This window comes from Pundamilia nyererei, unplaced genomic scaffold, assembly GCF_000239375.1.
Source record: "Pundamilia nyererei isolate P.nyererei 1_Seehausen unplaced genomic scaffold, PunNye1.0 scaffold00196, whole genome shotgun sequence".
Taxonomy (NCBI): domain Eukaryota; kingdom Metazoa; phylum Chordata; class Actinopteri; order Cichliformes; family Cichlidae; genus Pundamilia; species Pundamilia nyererei.
Window position 1 is genome coordinate 609,700 of NW_005187597.1, and position 16,703 is coordinate 626,402.

The 16,703-nt window shown below is 39.0% G+C and overlaps 1 protein-coding gene across 1 annotated transcript in view; it reads right to left on the minus strand.

The window, feature by feature from the left end:
• nrg3b (neuregulin 3b) overlaps nt 1–16,703 on the minus strand; it is a 198,618-nt gene that overhangs the window by 83,021 nt on the left and 98,894 nt on the right. Inside the window, exon 3 of the mRNA XM_005747378.1 lies at nt 14,803–14,938. Coding sequence (XP_005747435.1) covers nt 14,803–14,938 — 136 coding nt within the window. The remainder of the gene's footprint in view (nt 1–14,802; nt 14,939–16,703) is intronic.

Below are 16,703 nucleotides of genomic sequence, written 5' to 3' on the forward strand. Positions count from 1 at the left end.
ACATAATCAATTTCAAAAATGTTACCCGTATATCAACCAGTATTACATTCAGTCCCGTCTTTAAAAGTTGTTGCAGTACAGTGTTCACATTAAAATAAGTTGTGCTTCCTTCTCTAACTTGTTTAAATTCCAATAGTTATTATATAGTAATTTAGGTAAAGTCATTTATTATAAATGTATGAAATATGTAAATCTGCTGTAAGAGAATCTAATCAAGAGCTTGTTTTTTCATGTAACTGGTTAAATTAGGTTATACCACACATTTTTTCTTAGATTTCTGCCAAAATTTTGTTTTTTTTTCTTAGACTATTTAAAAAAAAACCAAACAGACACATTAAAGAAATATGAACACAGTAACCCGCATGTCTTGTCGCTATTTAACTGCTATTTCCTCTTCTCCACGTTAGCTTTGTTAGTCAACATCAATCTTGTATCGACAAATAATTTCCATCCCCAGTTTGCTTGTTGTTTTGCGGAGAACATGTATTAAACTAGTCCGTTGCTTGATAATTGATCTCAAGCTGAGACAGGTTAAGGTGGAACAATGGGATTTCTTTCTCTCTCTTTCTCTCCATCTCGTTGCGTGTGCGACTTTCCTTAATTAAATTCAAATTCAATTCAGGAGTGTTCTATCAATAAACATGGACGGTTCTCGTGGTGCACTACCAAAGCGAATCCTCTCGTGGAAATGTAGCGTGCATATATCAGGAAAAATAAAGAAACATTGTCAGATAATTTGATGATAAAATACCTCGTCGGGTTTCTTTTTCTTCTTTTTTTTTTAACCATTTTTCTCTTCTTTGTTTTTTTCCTCTCCCCAGTTTGCTCAGTCCTCTGCCTTATGTTTCCTAACAGACCGATGTACTTATCCTATTTGACATCCTTCTGAGGATAAAATGTGCAAGTTGCAGCTCAGGTAAAGTCCATAAAGATGCTACAAATAGGACTGTAATTTACTTGTGACAGGGAGGGAAAAAAGGGAATCACAAGGGAGACTGTAGGGAAAATGAAGGCGGTGTTTATCAATATAATAGAGGGAAAAGAAAAGCTTGTTATTTTTATGCTGTTTAACTTAATGTAAGGGCCCCTTGCCCTTATATAATGAAAAAAATACAACACTTTATGGATATGCACTTGAAAATATTATTATGTCAACATAAGGACACCCCCCAAAAACAAAGTAGAATAGGTCTCTTCTAAGTATAATTATGAAATAAGTGGAGCTCCCTCTGCTGGGGTAGAGGTGGCAATTCTTAGCACAGTTGATGAATATATTTCAAGGTTTGGCATGCACCTGAATCCCAAACTATCATCTGATACCCATGTGATGGAAGGGAGCTACATGCATACTCCCACTATTCCCCGATTAAAATATTATAGATCTACATGTAGTTGTTATACCACATGTCCCTTTCCATTGCTTTTCCTGATATCCTAATTACAGAGTATTATACACAGAAGTCTAGGCAGCTCTTCAGAAACCTTCAAGAAGACCCCATGTGCATGCGATGGCTACAGAGATATCAAAGTCTGCTGTCAAACGATCTTCTGTGCTCAAGCATGATGATGCAGCCAAACCGAGTCTACGCTGTGTCCACTGCTGAAAATCATTTAGTCTAAACATCAGTAATGAGAAGCAGCTGTTATCCTTCACCAGCTGAGCTCACGTCGAAATTGCAAGTAAAGAGCTGCAGGCAACTAACTAGAGCTCTACTGCTGCCTTCAAATCCAATACAGTCTCTTTGCAGCGGTTACAATCAAATGCTCTGTAATTGCTTCTTTATCAAAGGTCTTAGGGTACATTTGATGTGGGAAAGGGAGAGTGGAGAGAGATGCTGTGTTGATGTATGCGTTGGTTGTTGTTAATTTAGCTTTTGCAAATGTGATTGTGGACGTTCCTTTTTTTGAGATGCATGTTTGCCAATAACGAAAGGCTATAGTGATGTGAGTTGAAAGAAATATTTCTAATATTAGCTTTTTTATTATTTTGAGGGACAGCGTGCATTTATGCATTGTCCGCGGGTAAGACGTCTTAAAGTCAAAATGAAATTTGTTCTCGCCTCAAAAGTTCCAAGAGAAGAACCATTTTAGCCAAAAAAATGGTTTCTTTTCAAACAAATGCCCAACAACTTCCAAACTCGTTATTCTACTCTGCTGTGCTACCAAACTAACAGCCAGCTGCTTGAATGAAAGCACATAAACACTGTGATGAAAAATTGCTTGATTACTATGTGATGAAATGTAACATTAAGCAGTGCAGGTGGCGGGTCACTGATACTGGACTGTTTAAGCAATACACTTCACTTAAACACACACTGCCGGCAGCTCTTGTAGATGTTCATTTACCATATATGGTAAACTGTAGCTATTACATAGAAGAAGACTCCTCACACCTGATGATTCACACATTAGAAGCCATGTTGCTTTGGATTCTTCTTCTCTGCTACCTTGGAGACACGTGCTGTTACCCTTTGGTTAAGTTAAAAGCTTTCAGCAGTTGATGGTTAATAACTGCTTTGCATTTTGAGTTGCAGACCTCGTAAGGTACGTTTCTCACGCATATGAGAAACCATATTTATGTTAATTTAGCATAAAAGTGCAGATACATAATCAATGAGATTATCACAGTAATTCAAGTAAACCTATGTGTCAAAGAATTATGAGACATTCAGCTTAATGTTAAAGTAAAACAATGAAGTATATATATTTTTCCACTCAATATCAGAAAGTTGTGGCATATCACATGTTTTGTCAGCAAACAGGCATATCTCTCAGCTACTCATTTGTAAGCCTTCCTGCAAGAAAGTAAACTCTTTTATTTGTCTTCTTCATCTTATCTTTATTTGCTAAAGACATTCCCAGTTTGGTTAATTCAACTTGGTTTGCGCCATTCTTTCTTACTGAACCACAGTTTTCTGAATTTAAATAACCCTCAGAAATCAAATCATCACTGCTGAAAAATATACATTTCTGACTTACTGATGATGGAAATATTTACCTATTAAGTGCAAAACCATGAAAACAAACACCAAGGATATATATGCAGAGTTAATGAAATTCATATAGCATCATATCTTTATCGCTTCAGTTGAAAAATCAGTCCTCGAATACTATATTAAACAAAAAAACATATACTGCTTGCAAATGTAAAATTCTAAAAAGCAAATTAGTTAATCTTTAAACTGAGCTGAATATGTAAAACAGCAAATGTAGATTAACATTTTGTGAAAGCTGTAACTGACTTCAGCCTTGGTGAATTATCTTAACAACATGTCTGTCCCATGCTCATTAGTCTTTTAAATGGAAAAAAACCAAGTCTTTGTTAGCTGAACATGGACATGTGAGTCTTTTATCTGCAGCGTTTGTGATGGGCCTGCATAATTTAAAATATAATGCTGAAAGAAGCAAGACGAATGCAAGGGCGGAAAAATTAGTCATCTATTAGTAATAGGATATATGTAGAATGACTAATGTCTGACTTGGAGTCAAAGCCAAATGTTTTGGAAAAAATATCCCTTATTATGAGATAATGAGAAACAGAAACTGTATTTCTTCCTGGTCAGGAAGATATAACACATGGGAAGTCTAAATATACTTTCAGTTAATAGATGAGAATTTATTGGTATTGCCAAGCATTGCTGTTCAGTACTCATGTTCTGTGCTTTATAATCCAATTCCTCACAATTGAACATGTGCAGAGAAATGACACTAAATAAAGTTTTGTAGTCAGGCAATGCTGGTCTAAACTAGTTTTACTGCCCTTCGTCAGTTTACCCAGGAATCAAGCTAGCTGGCATGAGAATCAAGTCTACAGGTTCACAACACTGCACATAAAAATCACAAAACATACCTGGTAGGAATCTCGCCATTCTCTGTTTCAAGGTTATGTTCTTGGGCAGCGCTGCATGACTTCCAAGGTTATTCCTATTTTGAGATTGTGACTACTTGGTACTTTTGAATCTGTAATGGAGCCTGGATTCCAGCTTGGTTATAATTTTGGGGAGCGGACAAAGGAAGAGAAATGTGGAGTGCAAAAAGATTATGTTGGCATGGCAAGAAACCATGCATTTTCAATGTTTTATAGCATGTGCCATAGTTTGGGTCAATACAGCTGTATGTCCTTCCTCATTACAGTATGTTAACAGTTTTCGACATCTCCTGAACTGATGTGCCTTCTTTGATGCTGAAAACGTCTCTTAACAGCAATGGTCCTTGATGTGATTGCGAGTTTAGTTTGATGGACTTTTAGAGAAGATCGATTGGTGTGCTATTTCTAAAATATTTTTACAGGCTTTGTGATCACAATAAATGCGGTCCGTAGCTCATTTCAGAGTTGGGTGGCCCGGGAGCGTACTGATAAGCACAGAACCGAATTACAGTTTTTCTACCTGACGTTTTGACTCTGAAACTCAGAGGGGACCGCCTGTTTGAATCAGAAACCTGATGTGCCAATTGAGCTGAGATCCGAGGCCAAGTGATGGCCCTGTCAGGAACTGTTGCCAACAGGTAAGTCTGCTCCCACGTGTGGTTGCTTTCATACGGCTGCTAGGGGCGGGTGGTGGTGGTAGGTGGTAGGTGTAAGGGGGGTGGGGGGGGGGGGGGACATGGCCCATTGGCTTTAAGCCTGGAGTACGTCCTCCCTAGCAGGATGGATCAGCAAAGGAATGGCAGCATCGTGGATTAGTGCAGCCTGTCAAGGTCTGATGGTGCAGTGACAATTTAATCGCTGAACTGGCTCCCCATAGAAAAAGGAAGATGGGAAGAGGAAAAACAGGAAGGGAAAGTTAGGAGACTGTGGTCTTCATTTATATGATTCATTTTGTCATATCAGATTCTGCTAATACTGCTGTCAACGTCTCCCAGGTCCTGGAAGAAAAAAAACAAACAAACAGGCTCATGGAGACAGCAGACAGTCTCAGCCTATCCTTAAGCTTAGCCCTACAGAGAAACTACCAGTGTAGAAACAGCTTTCTTACTCATCAGGAACAAAGAAATGCATTTCATTTGTGAGACTTGTTGTTCTTCGTTATATCAGTATAGATGAACATTCAGCATGAACACACACAAACACACCGGATACATCTTTTTTGAAATTCTAGCTTTAAAAGCTACAAATAGTTCTCTGTCTGCACAGATGGGTTTTGAAGGAACAGACATAAAACAAATCAATGTTCTTTTAAATATGATCTAATGCCTTATGCCAGCACAGCTTTGGATGAAGCAATCAAATGTGCAAATATTTCATGAATTATTTACGACTGCAGTCATTCATACCATTAGGGGGCAATTATTTTAATGTCTGATCAGTCAGAATCAGTGCAGAAAGTAGAATGCAAACAATAGAGCATTTGAATTTAGCTGCCATTGCAGTCTCACTATAAGTGAGTCAACAATTATTTTTTTCAGCTTCTGGCTTCACACTAATGAGGCAAGAAGTTACCATGGTAATAGTAGACACGAGCTACCTTTCCTTGCCAGGCTTTTAAAGCGCACGCTCAAGCACAAAGACACACACACACACGCACAGAGAGACACACACATGCACAGGGGAGAGGGACTTCATTGTCCAAGCTGAGGAGAATAAAAGCGACACCATTAAATACGTACTAATACTGAAAGGCGTGGTAAAACATACAGACGTGGGCTGCAGTCTGATTTTTTTTCCCCCTCTTGATCATCATTATTAAAAGCAGCAATTAACAGCTTTTTGCCTTTTCAGTGTCTGACATCCAAACTGAATTTCCTTGACTTTAAGTAAACATAGCATTCATGACAAATCTGAACTGCTGAAATGTATGCATTTAAGCCTTTCCATCATATTAATGTCTTAGACTCTGTCTGGAGATGTTACCAATTTAAATCCACTATAGCAATAATTTTACTATATAAAATTAACTGGAGAAATTACACTGGTAAACAGCCATTGTTTAAATGACCTACATATATATTTTTTTTTTTAGGGGTGCAACGATACGCAAAATTCACGGTTCGTTTCGTTTCGATACTTTGGTGTCACGGTTCGATATTTTTTCGATACAAAAAAGTGTTCATGCCTTTTTAATTTGTCATTTGTTAAAGTTATAAATATATATTTTAAGTAAAAAGTACAGTTTTTAAATTTAACCCTTTCCAAAATAAAAGCTATACTATACGCTTCTTCTGGGGTATACTCTCAGCAGCATATTAAACTTATCGGGTCCCCATAAGGAGAATCATGTGCTAACGGCTGTCTAAATGACTCTGTAAAGTTTGTAGCATGCGTGCTTGTTGTTTTTGTCTGCTTTCACTTGTCTTTGCACTAGGATGATGTCGGCGTAAATGTGCAGTCATATTCGTTGTGTTCCCACTAGTGCTGTCAGCGTTAATCTCGTTAAAATGACATTAACGCCATAACGCGGCAAATCCCCGTTAACGAGTTACCGTGGATGGCCCCGTGCGTGGGGCTGGACGACGTCAACACGTTAACAAGCTAACTGCGCTAACGCACTAATTCCCACCGATTGAGCATTGCGTGGCACATCCAACATACTGTTTTACTTTTGTCTATGACGTGCTTACCATCAGGGTCATGCTTCACATGAAAACCAAGATAGTTCCAAATGCCAGATCTGAATGAGGGTGGGGGAGGTTCAATTTCAGGTAGCGTTGAGGCAGTTGCCATGTTGCAACGAGCTTAGCTTCTGTCTCGCTAACTTGCGTTGCGCTCAGTGGATCTGCACTTGACAGTGCAGCCTAGGCGGACTAGTCGAACGCAGATCCACTGAGCGCTCAACACAGACAGCATCGTCAGAAGAAAAGTTAAAATAAATAAAAAACGTTGTATTGTTCGATACATATGCGTACCGAACCGAAAGCACTGTATCGAACGGTTCAATATCGATACGAGTATCGTTGCACCCCTAATATATATGTAACTGGAACAATAACAACAATGCAAACCATTTATATATTTACTCTCATGTTACTCTTCATTCTGTTTCAACTATAAAGCTAACTTGCAGTAGCTTTGCATCATCTTTGCAACACAAGCCAGCCTCTGTGTAATATGCTGTTGAAACAATACCCATACAAGTTAGGATTCATTCTTTTGAAAGGAAGCAATTTTTTTCTTTCAGTGAACATCGACTATTGCTGCTACTGAAATCTGCAAGCAAAACCTTCTATCCAGAAAAGAAATTGGTTTCAACGCATGGGACAAGAACGCAGCAGAAAGAATACCGGTCTGAAAAAGCTGATGTACTGCACACAAGTCCACATACAGCAGCCCGGAATTCATGCTTGCTGTATTTCATGCCCAAAGCATGCACAGCATCCTGAATATTATTCCTATTGCTGTGTGTTACCAAACTATGACACAGTGCTGCAGGTGGTGGCCAAAGAACTGCATTGGATTTTCATTGCAACTAATATATTCCGCAATGCCCTCCAACCAAACAAACTCTCTCTGAGCAAGGAGAAGAGAGAGAAAGTGCTTCCAAGTTTTCAGTCATAACTGTATACGCTTGTGACTCTGTGTTGTGAGTGTTACTCAACCCAGAACAGTTAGCATGCACCATTATTCATGGAGTGTGGTTTGTTGAAGTAACTGTCAGGCTCTGGCAAGTCCATCCTGCACTGGCATAGCCTAAGTATCCCAAAATTCTGCAGTAGGGCCTATGTAACACTGAATTCTTCCACTGCAAGGATCACTGGATTATGGACTATCATTACTGATAGGTTTGTAGCTTGAACCCATCCGCTGGAACGTTAAAGGCAATATAATTACACTGCAAAGCAAGACACAAAGTAGGCAAGCTTCATGTTACTCGTGCACGGGAGAGAACCGGACAATCGCCGTTCCTTCGCTTGGCCCCAGTTGCTCTCGTCCGTCCTCCCGTACCACTGTCCTTTTATTGAGGTTACATGAATATGCATAAGTTCATTAACATATGACGTCTACATAGGTATACATGTGAACAAAGAATACTGTGTGTGTGTGTGTGTGTGTGTGTGTGTGTGTGTGTGTGTGTGTGTGTGTACTGCTGATCAAAGGGTCAAACATCCTTGGTCAGGAAGAGGGTAGCCTCCCCCTCACCCTAGATGGTTCATCCTAGATAACACGGTGAGGAAGTCCTGCAGTTCATCTAAACAAAGAGCACTTAGACTAGAACAGACGCAACTACGTTAATCCTACCATAAAACAATAAAACACGGTATGACCTCTCATGCTCCCAAAGTGCTGTCTAATACACACAAAGTTTGCAGACTATCAAGGATCAAAACCTCTACCAATCTACAACTAATTACAAAACTCTAAGCATATATAAGTAAATATTTCTAAGCATAAATGACAATCAACAATACAAACTCTAACAATTACCATGGGCATCCTCTATTCTAGAACAGTACTTAAGGTGCAGTTTTATTCTAAGACCTACACCACTACCTGCCCAACTGCTGTGGTGCTGAATATAGCACTAAGAAAAAGATGACATGATTGCATATGACAGCCATCTCTGCTACACCTCTTGATAATATATTCCTCCTCCTTTTTTTATATGGAGTTCTTTTTTTTCCGTTACAGAATATATATGCTTTCCACCTTTGTGCACTTAGTGAGCTTGACATCTCATGGTAAAAAAAAAGCGTGTTATCGTTTTCATGTGGCAATTCATGTTAAATGCTAAATGTATGAAACAAGTATCTATGAAACAAACAAACACTGAATAAATCTTTTTCATTTCAGACCTATTTGTTAGTCACACTATTAGAAAAAATTAAATTTTGCAAGGAGAATGGGAAGCTCTTTAAGACCGGGAAAAATAGTGGCTGTCTGGTGATTACATGAAATTTCTTTTGCATTCAGCAACCAACTACAAGTGGTTGTGATAACCAACTGGTTACCAAGAAGTTGTATAGCAACACCCATCAACTTCTGGGCAACCTTGCAATTGAAAGTCAAGTCAAGTGTCCAAATCACACAGTGGGAGGCAATCTGTATGGTGGCCCTGAGAGGTCAAATGTAATGCAATTTAAAAAAAACACCAGCAAATAGAAAAAAGCTGCAAAAGAACACAAAAGGAATGTGTTTTTGGTGTGATAATAATGTGACAGACCAGCTGTGGCAGTGATAGAAACCAAAACGTGAAGGATTGTACTGAGATGTGCTTGAAAGAAGCGGAGGATTCTTTAGTGCTGTGAGGGGGGAAAAGGACCGAAGGTAACATGTGATTTAATATCATGATTTGAATAATACAGTAGATACAGGTTTACTGTTAGCGTGTCACCTCCGCAGCTGAACTCTTCTGTTGTTTTCATTCAACCTCCAATTTGTTTTGTGCGGCTTTGAGGCAGTTTTTTTATTCACTGGTCTTTTTCTAAGTTGCAGTGCGTCTGACCTCTCGAGGCCACAGTAAACAATCACTGGCAAAGTTCACAAATAACTGCAGTCCAGTTTAAACACATACTGAACACATTATAATCAATCTGAGTTAGATTGTGCAACTTGTCTGTGACACATTTCTTTGGAGTTGGGGACTTGATTCAGCTGGTTGCCAACTGATTGTAGTCTGGTTATATGCCTATATGAAAGCAACGTGAAAAGTGCCTCATTTGTGGTTAATTTGCAGGAACTGCAGAATTTCAGTTTCTTAATTTCATAGGACAAAGTTTACAAGTTCATTGTACATGAATGAATTAACTTTTTCATGCCATTGTTTTCCAGCTGCTGTTTTCCCTAATGTGACTGCAGCATAGCACATACCATTTACCATGGTTGGAGTTTGAGATAAATGTTTTAAAGCTTCATCCCATTCAGAAGAAAAGATACCCACTTCAGTATTTTGGTCATTTGCCTGCGCCACTAAACCAAGTAAAATTTTTGGTCCCCTTAGGAAAAACGGGCCGCTGATCTATCAGCAACATTAAAATCGCTGACAGCTGAAGTGAGTAACATTGATCATACTCAATGAATTGTTCTGCACGGAAATTCTGTGCCCTGGAACTCATGTGGATGTCAGTTTTCCACCTCCACATCCCCATCATAATGCCACTGCCATAGCAGGACAATGCGCCAGCCACGCCCCAAAAACTGACCTGGGAAAAATGAGTTCAAAGCAATAAAGAGTTCAAAGATTTGATCCAGCTTTCAAAATTTCCAAATCTCAACATAATTAAGCATTCAAGAGATGCCCTGCAGCCACATTCATGGAGGTCCCAACCTACAGTCCACATGATCCAAAGCATCAGCTGCCAAGAACCTAGTGCCAGACACCATACCCAGAGGTCCTGCGCTCTGTCCTGGCCGTCACAGCTTTTCCAGTAGTGGGTCTACAACATATTAGGCATGTCACAGTAAATGCCAAACATGTTCTGGTTTGATCTGTGAGAAATTCTTTTGCCATCTTCTACAAATAACAGAAGAAAACCTTTTGTAAGGTTTTTTTTGTTATAATCCTGAATGTGACTAGGCTGTCATGTGTTGAGCCTCACAAGACTTTTGAATTCTTGTACATTTATTGTACAAAAGGCACGGCACTGATGTGAAAGTAGGTCTTAAACTCGCATTTGCATGTTTATTTTGGGAGCCTTATTAGCATTGGCAAACATGAACATCCGGCAGAGTGGTGGGAGAAGGGGCTAGGAGGAGGAGAGCAGAGGAAATGTTTCATAACAAATTAAATTGATTCCTAAGTTCAAAACGGTGTTTCCCTACAATAATTCAAATGTTTAGAGACGATTCTGACATCTTTAGCTGTCACATGTTGGAAAATATCCAACCGGCTCTGAGGCCCTGGAGGTCTGGAAGAAAGCATGACATCAAACAAGGCAGCGATCTTTAAACCTTTCCTTTTTTCTGTATTTTAGTGGGAGAGGTCACAGTTCTCAGATCAGGACACTGATCTGACTTTCCTTGAAGGGCTGATCGATCAGCAGCAGCATCTCCAGCACCTTAAACCTGACTGTGAAACGCCAGCCTCGTATATTTATTTATCTATTTTTCTTGTTTTCTGCAATGTGCGAATTTACTTTCGTGAACAATATCTGTAACAGGAAGAAGGCAAGAAGATAACTATGTATAGACTATAAGACGAAGATGATGGAATAGCAGCATCTTTATGTGTCTTTGTTTGTTTGTGGGGTTTTTTCTTTTTAGCTTTCAGCTGGTTGTTATGGTTTAATCCTCAAAAAATAAAACTGCGGGCCACCATTTTCAGCAAACAAGCTCACACAAGCTTATTGTACACTACAACTTCAGCATGAAATGACTGAGTAGAAGATCAAACGTAAACAAATAACTTAACAAGACATAAATGCAGCCACACGGTTGAGGAATCTGTGCATTAAACAGGAAAGAAAGTATTTGTAAATTTTGGATTAACATTTGTTGTCACAAACAATGGGATGTTCCTGCTGTGAATATTTAAACACACATTTGCTGTATTTCATGTAACTTTCTGTATCATTATAAGTTAAAAATTATATTCACTTTTCTTAAAATGCATTTTAAAACATCTGATTTCAACTTCAACTTGCAAATTTTGTCTTTATGTCACCGCGCTGCTTTGAACTTGTCATGACCCCCCCAAGAGCTCAGAAATCACCTTATGCAGCTTTAACGAAGAATGGGAGTTTTCATTTATTCCACATGACTTCCTGCAAGCTTTGATGTAATTTCTGTCTTAGATCAGAAGCCCACTTGGATGCCCCTCCCAGTAGCAATATCATTAAAACACAATCCACTTGGCAGTGATTTATTTATTTATTTATTTTTTGAGTGAAATGATCATATTTTTTTCTGACTTACTGCTTGGACTTCTCTCTGGAAAAAAACAACAACCTTTCAATAAAAGTACTCACAAACCTGTAATCATTCTTTCACACAACAGGCACTCCGCTGTGTCTCTAGGTCAGGCCCTCCAGTCATTCCTGAGTCCTATATTCATCATTCAGCTGTCGCTAATTATAGCCCAGAGTGTAGTTGCAACAAGTCTTCAGGGTGTCTTGATGCTGTCACACAGGTGACATGCTCGAAATTATTGTAGCTGCCACAATAATATGACATGAAACACACACTGCATTGAGCTTGCATCATTTAATAATTCCCAGCATCAGCTGTATACTTTTTTTTTTAAGTTAACACAACTTATAATTACACTATCAACTAAACTGCCAGTGTATTCTGAAATAAGAATAATTTTACATTTAAACACTTTCTAGTCATTTCCTATGAACATTATGCTTGTTTTATTTCATATTTCATATGTTATATTTTACAATACATTGACTATTGAATATTTGGCTAAAACCTGATACAGAAATTTGCAAATTCGTCAAATTCTGTAGCTGTTTAACGTCTTAACAAAATGTTATCAAGAATCACTTTTTTTTCTCATTTACGGAAAACCTTTTAACTAAAGCAGCATCTTGACTCTCTACCTCAGTACTCAGTGAAATTTCGTGACATGTACATTCCAAAAATCCAAATAAATGTTAGGCCCTCACTGAAGGCGGTTCTGACTATGAAACGGGGATCGACAGCTGCCTGTTCCAGCTCAAGACAGCCTTCACCAGATTTGCAGGTCAGATGGGTGTTGAGACGCAGCGAGAAGCAGAATGTGACAGGATATCCACACAGAAGCTGTGGGGAGAGTGATGGAGGGCTTCTGCAGGTTCACCTGTGCCTTAACAAGATTTCTCTGGGTCCTATGGAAGCCTTGTCACAACTTTTTTCCCTCTAGGTAGATATTGATTGCCAGAGGCTCTCCTTTGGCACAGCTGAACTGAACAAGTAAGTTTGGACTTTGCAGATATTTAAATCACAGAACAAAGGACGGCATCGTTGCAAAAAAATGAATTATGCTCAGTAACCAATATCCAGTAATGGGTCATTTAAAGCCAGAACTGATATTTAAATCAGACTTGATTAACCACCCACATTGACTTTTTATAGCCAGTTTATGTTTTTTTTCCCCTCGTAAAACATTGTATGTTCTGTTTTGAGAACACCAGTCAATTCTTTAAATTTAGCTTCCAGGGAGCCAGACTTTCTTGTAATAGTTTAAAGTGGACTAGAGCAATAATTCTCCAGGCTTCCTAAAGATCTTTCAGAGTTTGTTCTTTGACCATTTTCAGGTTTTTGTTGTTCATTTGTTAAATCACTTAAACTAAACTGTTAATCATTCAGGCAGAGAAAAGGTACCTAACTCCAAGGATGAACCAGCGTTTTATATATAACAGACAACAAAGAAGCCATTTTAAATTGTAACTTTTGGCACTTTGTTACTAGGAGCCTGCCACAAAAACACATAATTTGTCCCAATTTCAAAATGGCAAAGATAACACACTTTGGCAGGCATAATTTTTTTTGCTTCAATAAGGTGACTCCCAGACAGCTGTTAGCTAAAAACGTGGCATATCTCAACACTATTTGGAGTGAGTCCTTTAAAAGATTTAGGGAACTTCGGGACAAAAGAAATGGCAGCCCTAAAAGAAAGTCACAGGTATGGCACATTACAAAAGAACTGGACTGAAAAATCAGACACAGCAGGTCTTACAGACTGCTAAATCCAAACTGTGTCCAACAAGTATGGAGGATGTCAGGAGTGAGGGCGGTGCAGCCATCTGGAGTTGCATTTTAGTCAATAGTTTTGAGCATTTTTTCAAATTGGAGTTATGAATGCAGAAAAGCAGATTTTGATCCACTATGCAATGGAAAGCTTTCACTGTCGACGGCTTCTTCTTACAAGAGGAGTGGAATGTCCTTCAAGAAGAATAGTTCCTGAAGCCTACTTAAAGAAATTACAAGAAAGCTTGCCGAAGAGAGCTTTGTTGGAGAAGAAAGGTGGTCATTCAAGTTTGTTAGAACTGTAGAAACTCTGTTTTGTGTGTGTGTGTGTGTGCAGATAGATCAATAACCTGCTTCACCTGTGGAAATAGAAACAAAGAGGTGGCTCAAGACTTCTGCACAGTACTGTATAAACAAGTGATACTTTTTATCTATTACAAATGTGAAGCAAATTAATTAAACTGCATGAGAGAGACACACAGTAGATGCTTTCTGATGCAGGTGAATAATTGTTAATGTCAAAGGCATTAAAAATACCCTGGGGCTGCATTGATTTCCTCAATAAGTTTAATTGAGTTAATTGACACCAGTTTACTTATTCCTGTCTGGTTACATGATGTGTCAAGGGTGTACTTGCTTGCTACCTTTATTTATTCTCTTGTGCAGTCACAGAGTGAGTGTCAGGCAGAGTAAAACAAAAGGAATACAGCAAAGATGATCATGTCACAAACGAAAGGCAAAAAAAGAAAAATCAAGGAAAAAATCAATTTCTTTCAAGTGAGATCAAAGAAGGATATAACAAGAGCTGCTTCTTAACACTTACCATTAAAATGTGGTGCAGACTGAGGGGCCATGTCAGACAAAAAAATTTTTCCAAGCTTAATACGGAAGGAGAAAGGCATTTTATAAGATTGCTATCATCATTGCTACTTTTGTCAGAGCAAAGTGAAGACAGAGGTTTCGTCACGTTCACTGCTCCGTGGTTGAATCTGCAACTTTTTTTCAGACAATTAGCATCTGGTTCAGCTAAAGTATATCCGATCCCTCTTCTAGTGGTTCAGGTGATAACAGATCTTAATTTATTGTGCATTTGCACATTGATCTTCCCGTTTCATGGGTTTCATCACTTCCAGAACTAATTTAGCTGGACTGAGTGAAAACGAGTTGAGACTAGTGAATGAATTGTTGATGGATTGGGGGGGGACAAAGAGCGTTTCAGTGCCGAGACAGAAACACGGTGCAGCCTTAAAACTCACCTGCAGTGTCTGTGAACCCCAGCCACGGTTTCAATGATCGAACACTCTCCCTCGTTCAGACAAAAGGCTAGGTCCTTGTCTTCCACACATGGCTTGAAGACCTCCGAACGAAGGCTGGGATGTGTTGGGGCGAGCGCTGAAGAAAGACAAGAGGAAACCAATTTAGTTCAAATTGAACAGTTTTATATATTTAAAAAAAAATCCTCTCATTCTTTAGCAACTTAAATCAACAGGAACATTTTTCTAAACTTCTTTCATGTGAAGCGGCAAATGTCATTCAGCAGCGATTTACTTATTTGTAATGAAACAACCACTCTTGTTAGATTGGAAGAGAAGATTTCATTCCTCGCTCCCTTGCGAATCTCAGTGGGCTAAAAGCAAGATAGCCCAGGGAATGATTGTGTTTTATTAAAGACTGATTAAAATTGGTGTTTTCAGCTTGAAGAGACAAAGAGAGGAAAGTAATGATGACTGAATTAACACTTGCACTGTTTTTGGTGTATGTGCTCGCATCATTATTAAATACCATGTATTATGCCTGCTTTTTTGTTTCAAATGAAGCCGTTTAACCACAACTTCTAAGTGAAATTCCCGTTCTGCTGCTTTAGTAAACATAGCTGAAAAACCCGGGAATATATTAACGAGGTAAGGCAGAGAGATGTGAATACGTTAGCGCTGCGCTACCCAGAGACAAAACACAGAGTGATGGGCTTGGTGATGCAACTTTGATTTTCTTCTTCTAGTCTGACCCTGAGCTGCTCTCACATAAAGAGCATGGCTGCTGTGTACGAGCACCGCAATGCAGGGTTCTCCACCCTGTGAAATATGCACAGCTGTCAGACATGTCAGCACCACAACTATTACGTGCAACCACGTGCAAAATTTGTCCAAACACTATCAGAATTACCCAAGCACACATGTGTGTGCACAATGACACAGAGCACTGGCAATTGGATTGACTAGTATTATACCCCAATACCTTGCCAATACAACTGGATTACTCATCTGATTCTGCTTTCATCCATTTATGTGGTGCACAGACACACCTTTTTAACACCATGTTCTGGTAATTGTAATTCCTTTTGTATGAAGCTCCCACATCTTTCATGCCTGATCCTCTGTACGCTGTGCAGCACGCTTTGGCTGGCAAGTGGCATTTTTACAGCTGTGCCTCTAGTCACCATGCGCACACGGAGGGCTAAAAACTTGATAATCTGTTTGTTGTGCCCCAGTGTCCAGTTCAATCGATGTTTTGTTTATGGCTATTGATTGATAAATCTGGGGCTCTTGATGTAAGGCCCAAGAGCTGATGAGAGATCAGAGAGAACACAAAGAGATATGTGTTGCTCCTGAGGCTACCCGAGACTCTTCTATGTCAGAGTAAAAACTTTGGAAGACATTATTTAAACTACTTATTGTGGCGGTTTAAATGTAAACTCTTTAGTAGTAAAAAATACCACTGGTATCTTATAAGGTAGACACAAACACAGTAGAAAAGTAAAACATTTTTTTACTCTACAAAAGTAGGCCTCAAACCAAAGCTGACTCTTTCACTCTCTAGGCTTTAAAAGACACAGGGATTATATGGTGTATTATTAATTCCACAAACTCCCAGAGTGAATCATTAAAAGGTTATCTATTCAAAGATGTAACTTTATTAATAGAAAATAGAACACAACGTCCCCCTGTGGTATGCACATCCCTCACAATAATTGTCACGGCTTTTAAAGCCTCCTGGATATTTTATTCAGAAAGCAGCAGACAGTGACTACACGTGAGAAGTACCACAATTGATATTCAAAGACAACACCCACTATGCCAGGTCAGTGGTTCAGCTCTAAGCATGTGAGGCAGAGGGTTCCAGCTAAAGAGGAAATTGATTTTGTGCTGTAAGGCTAACC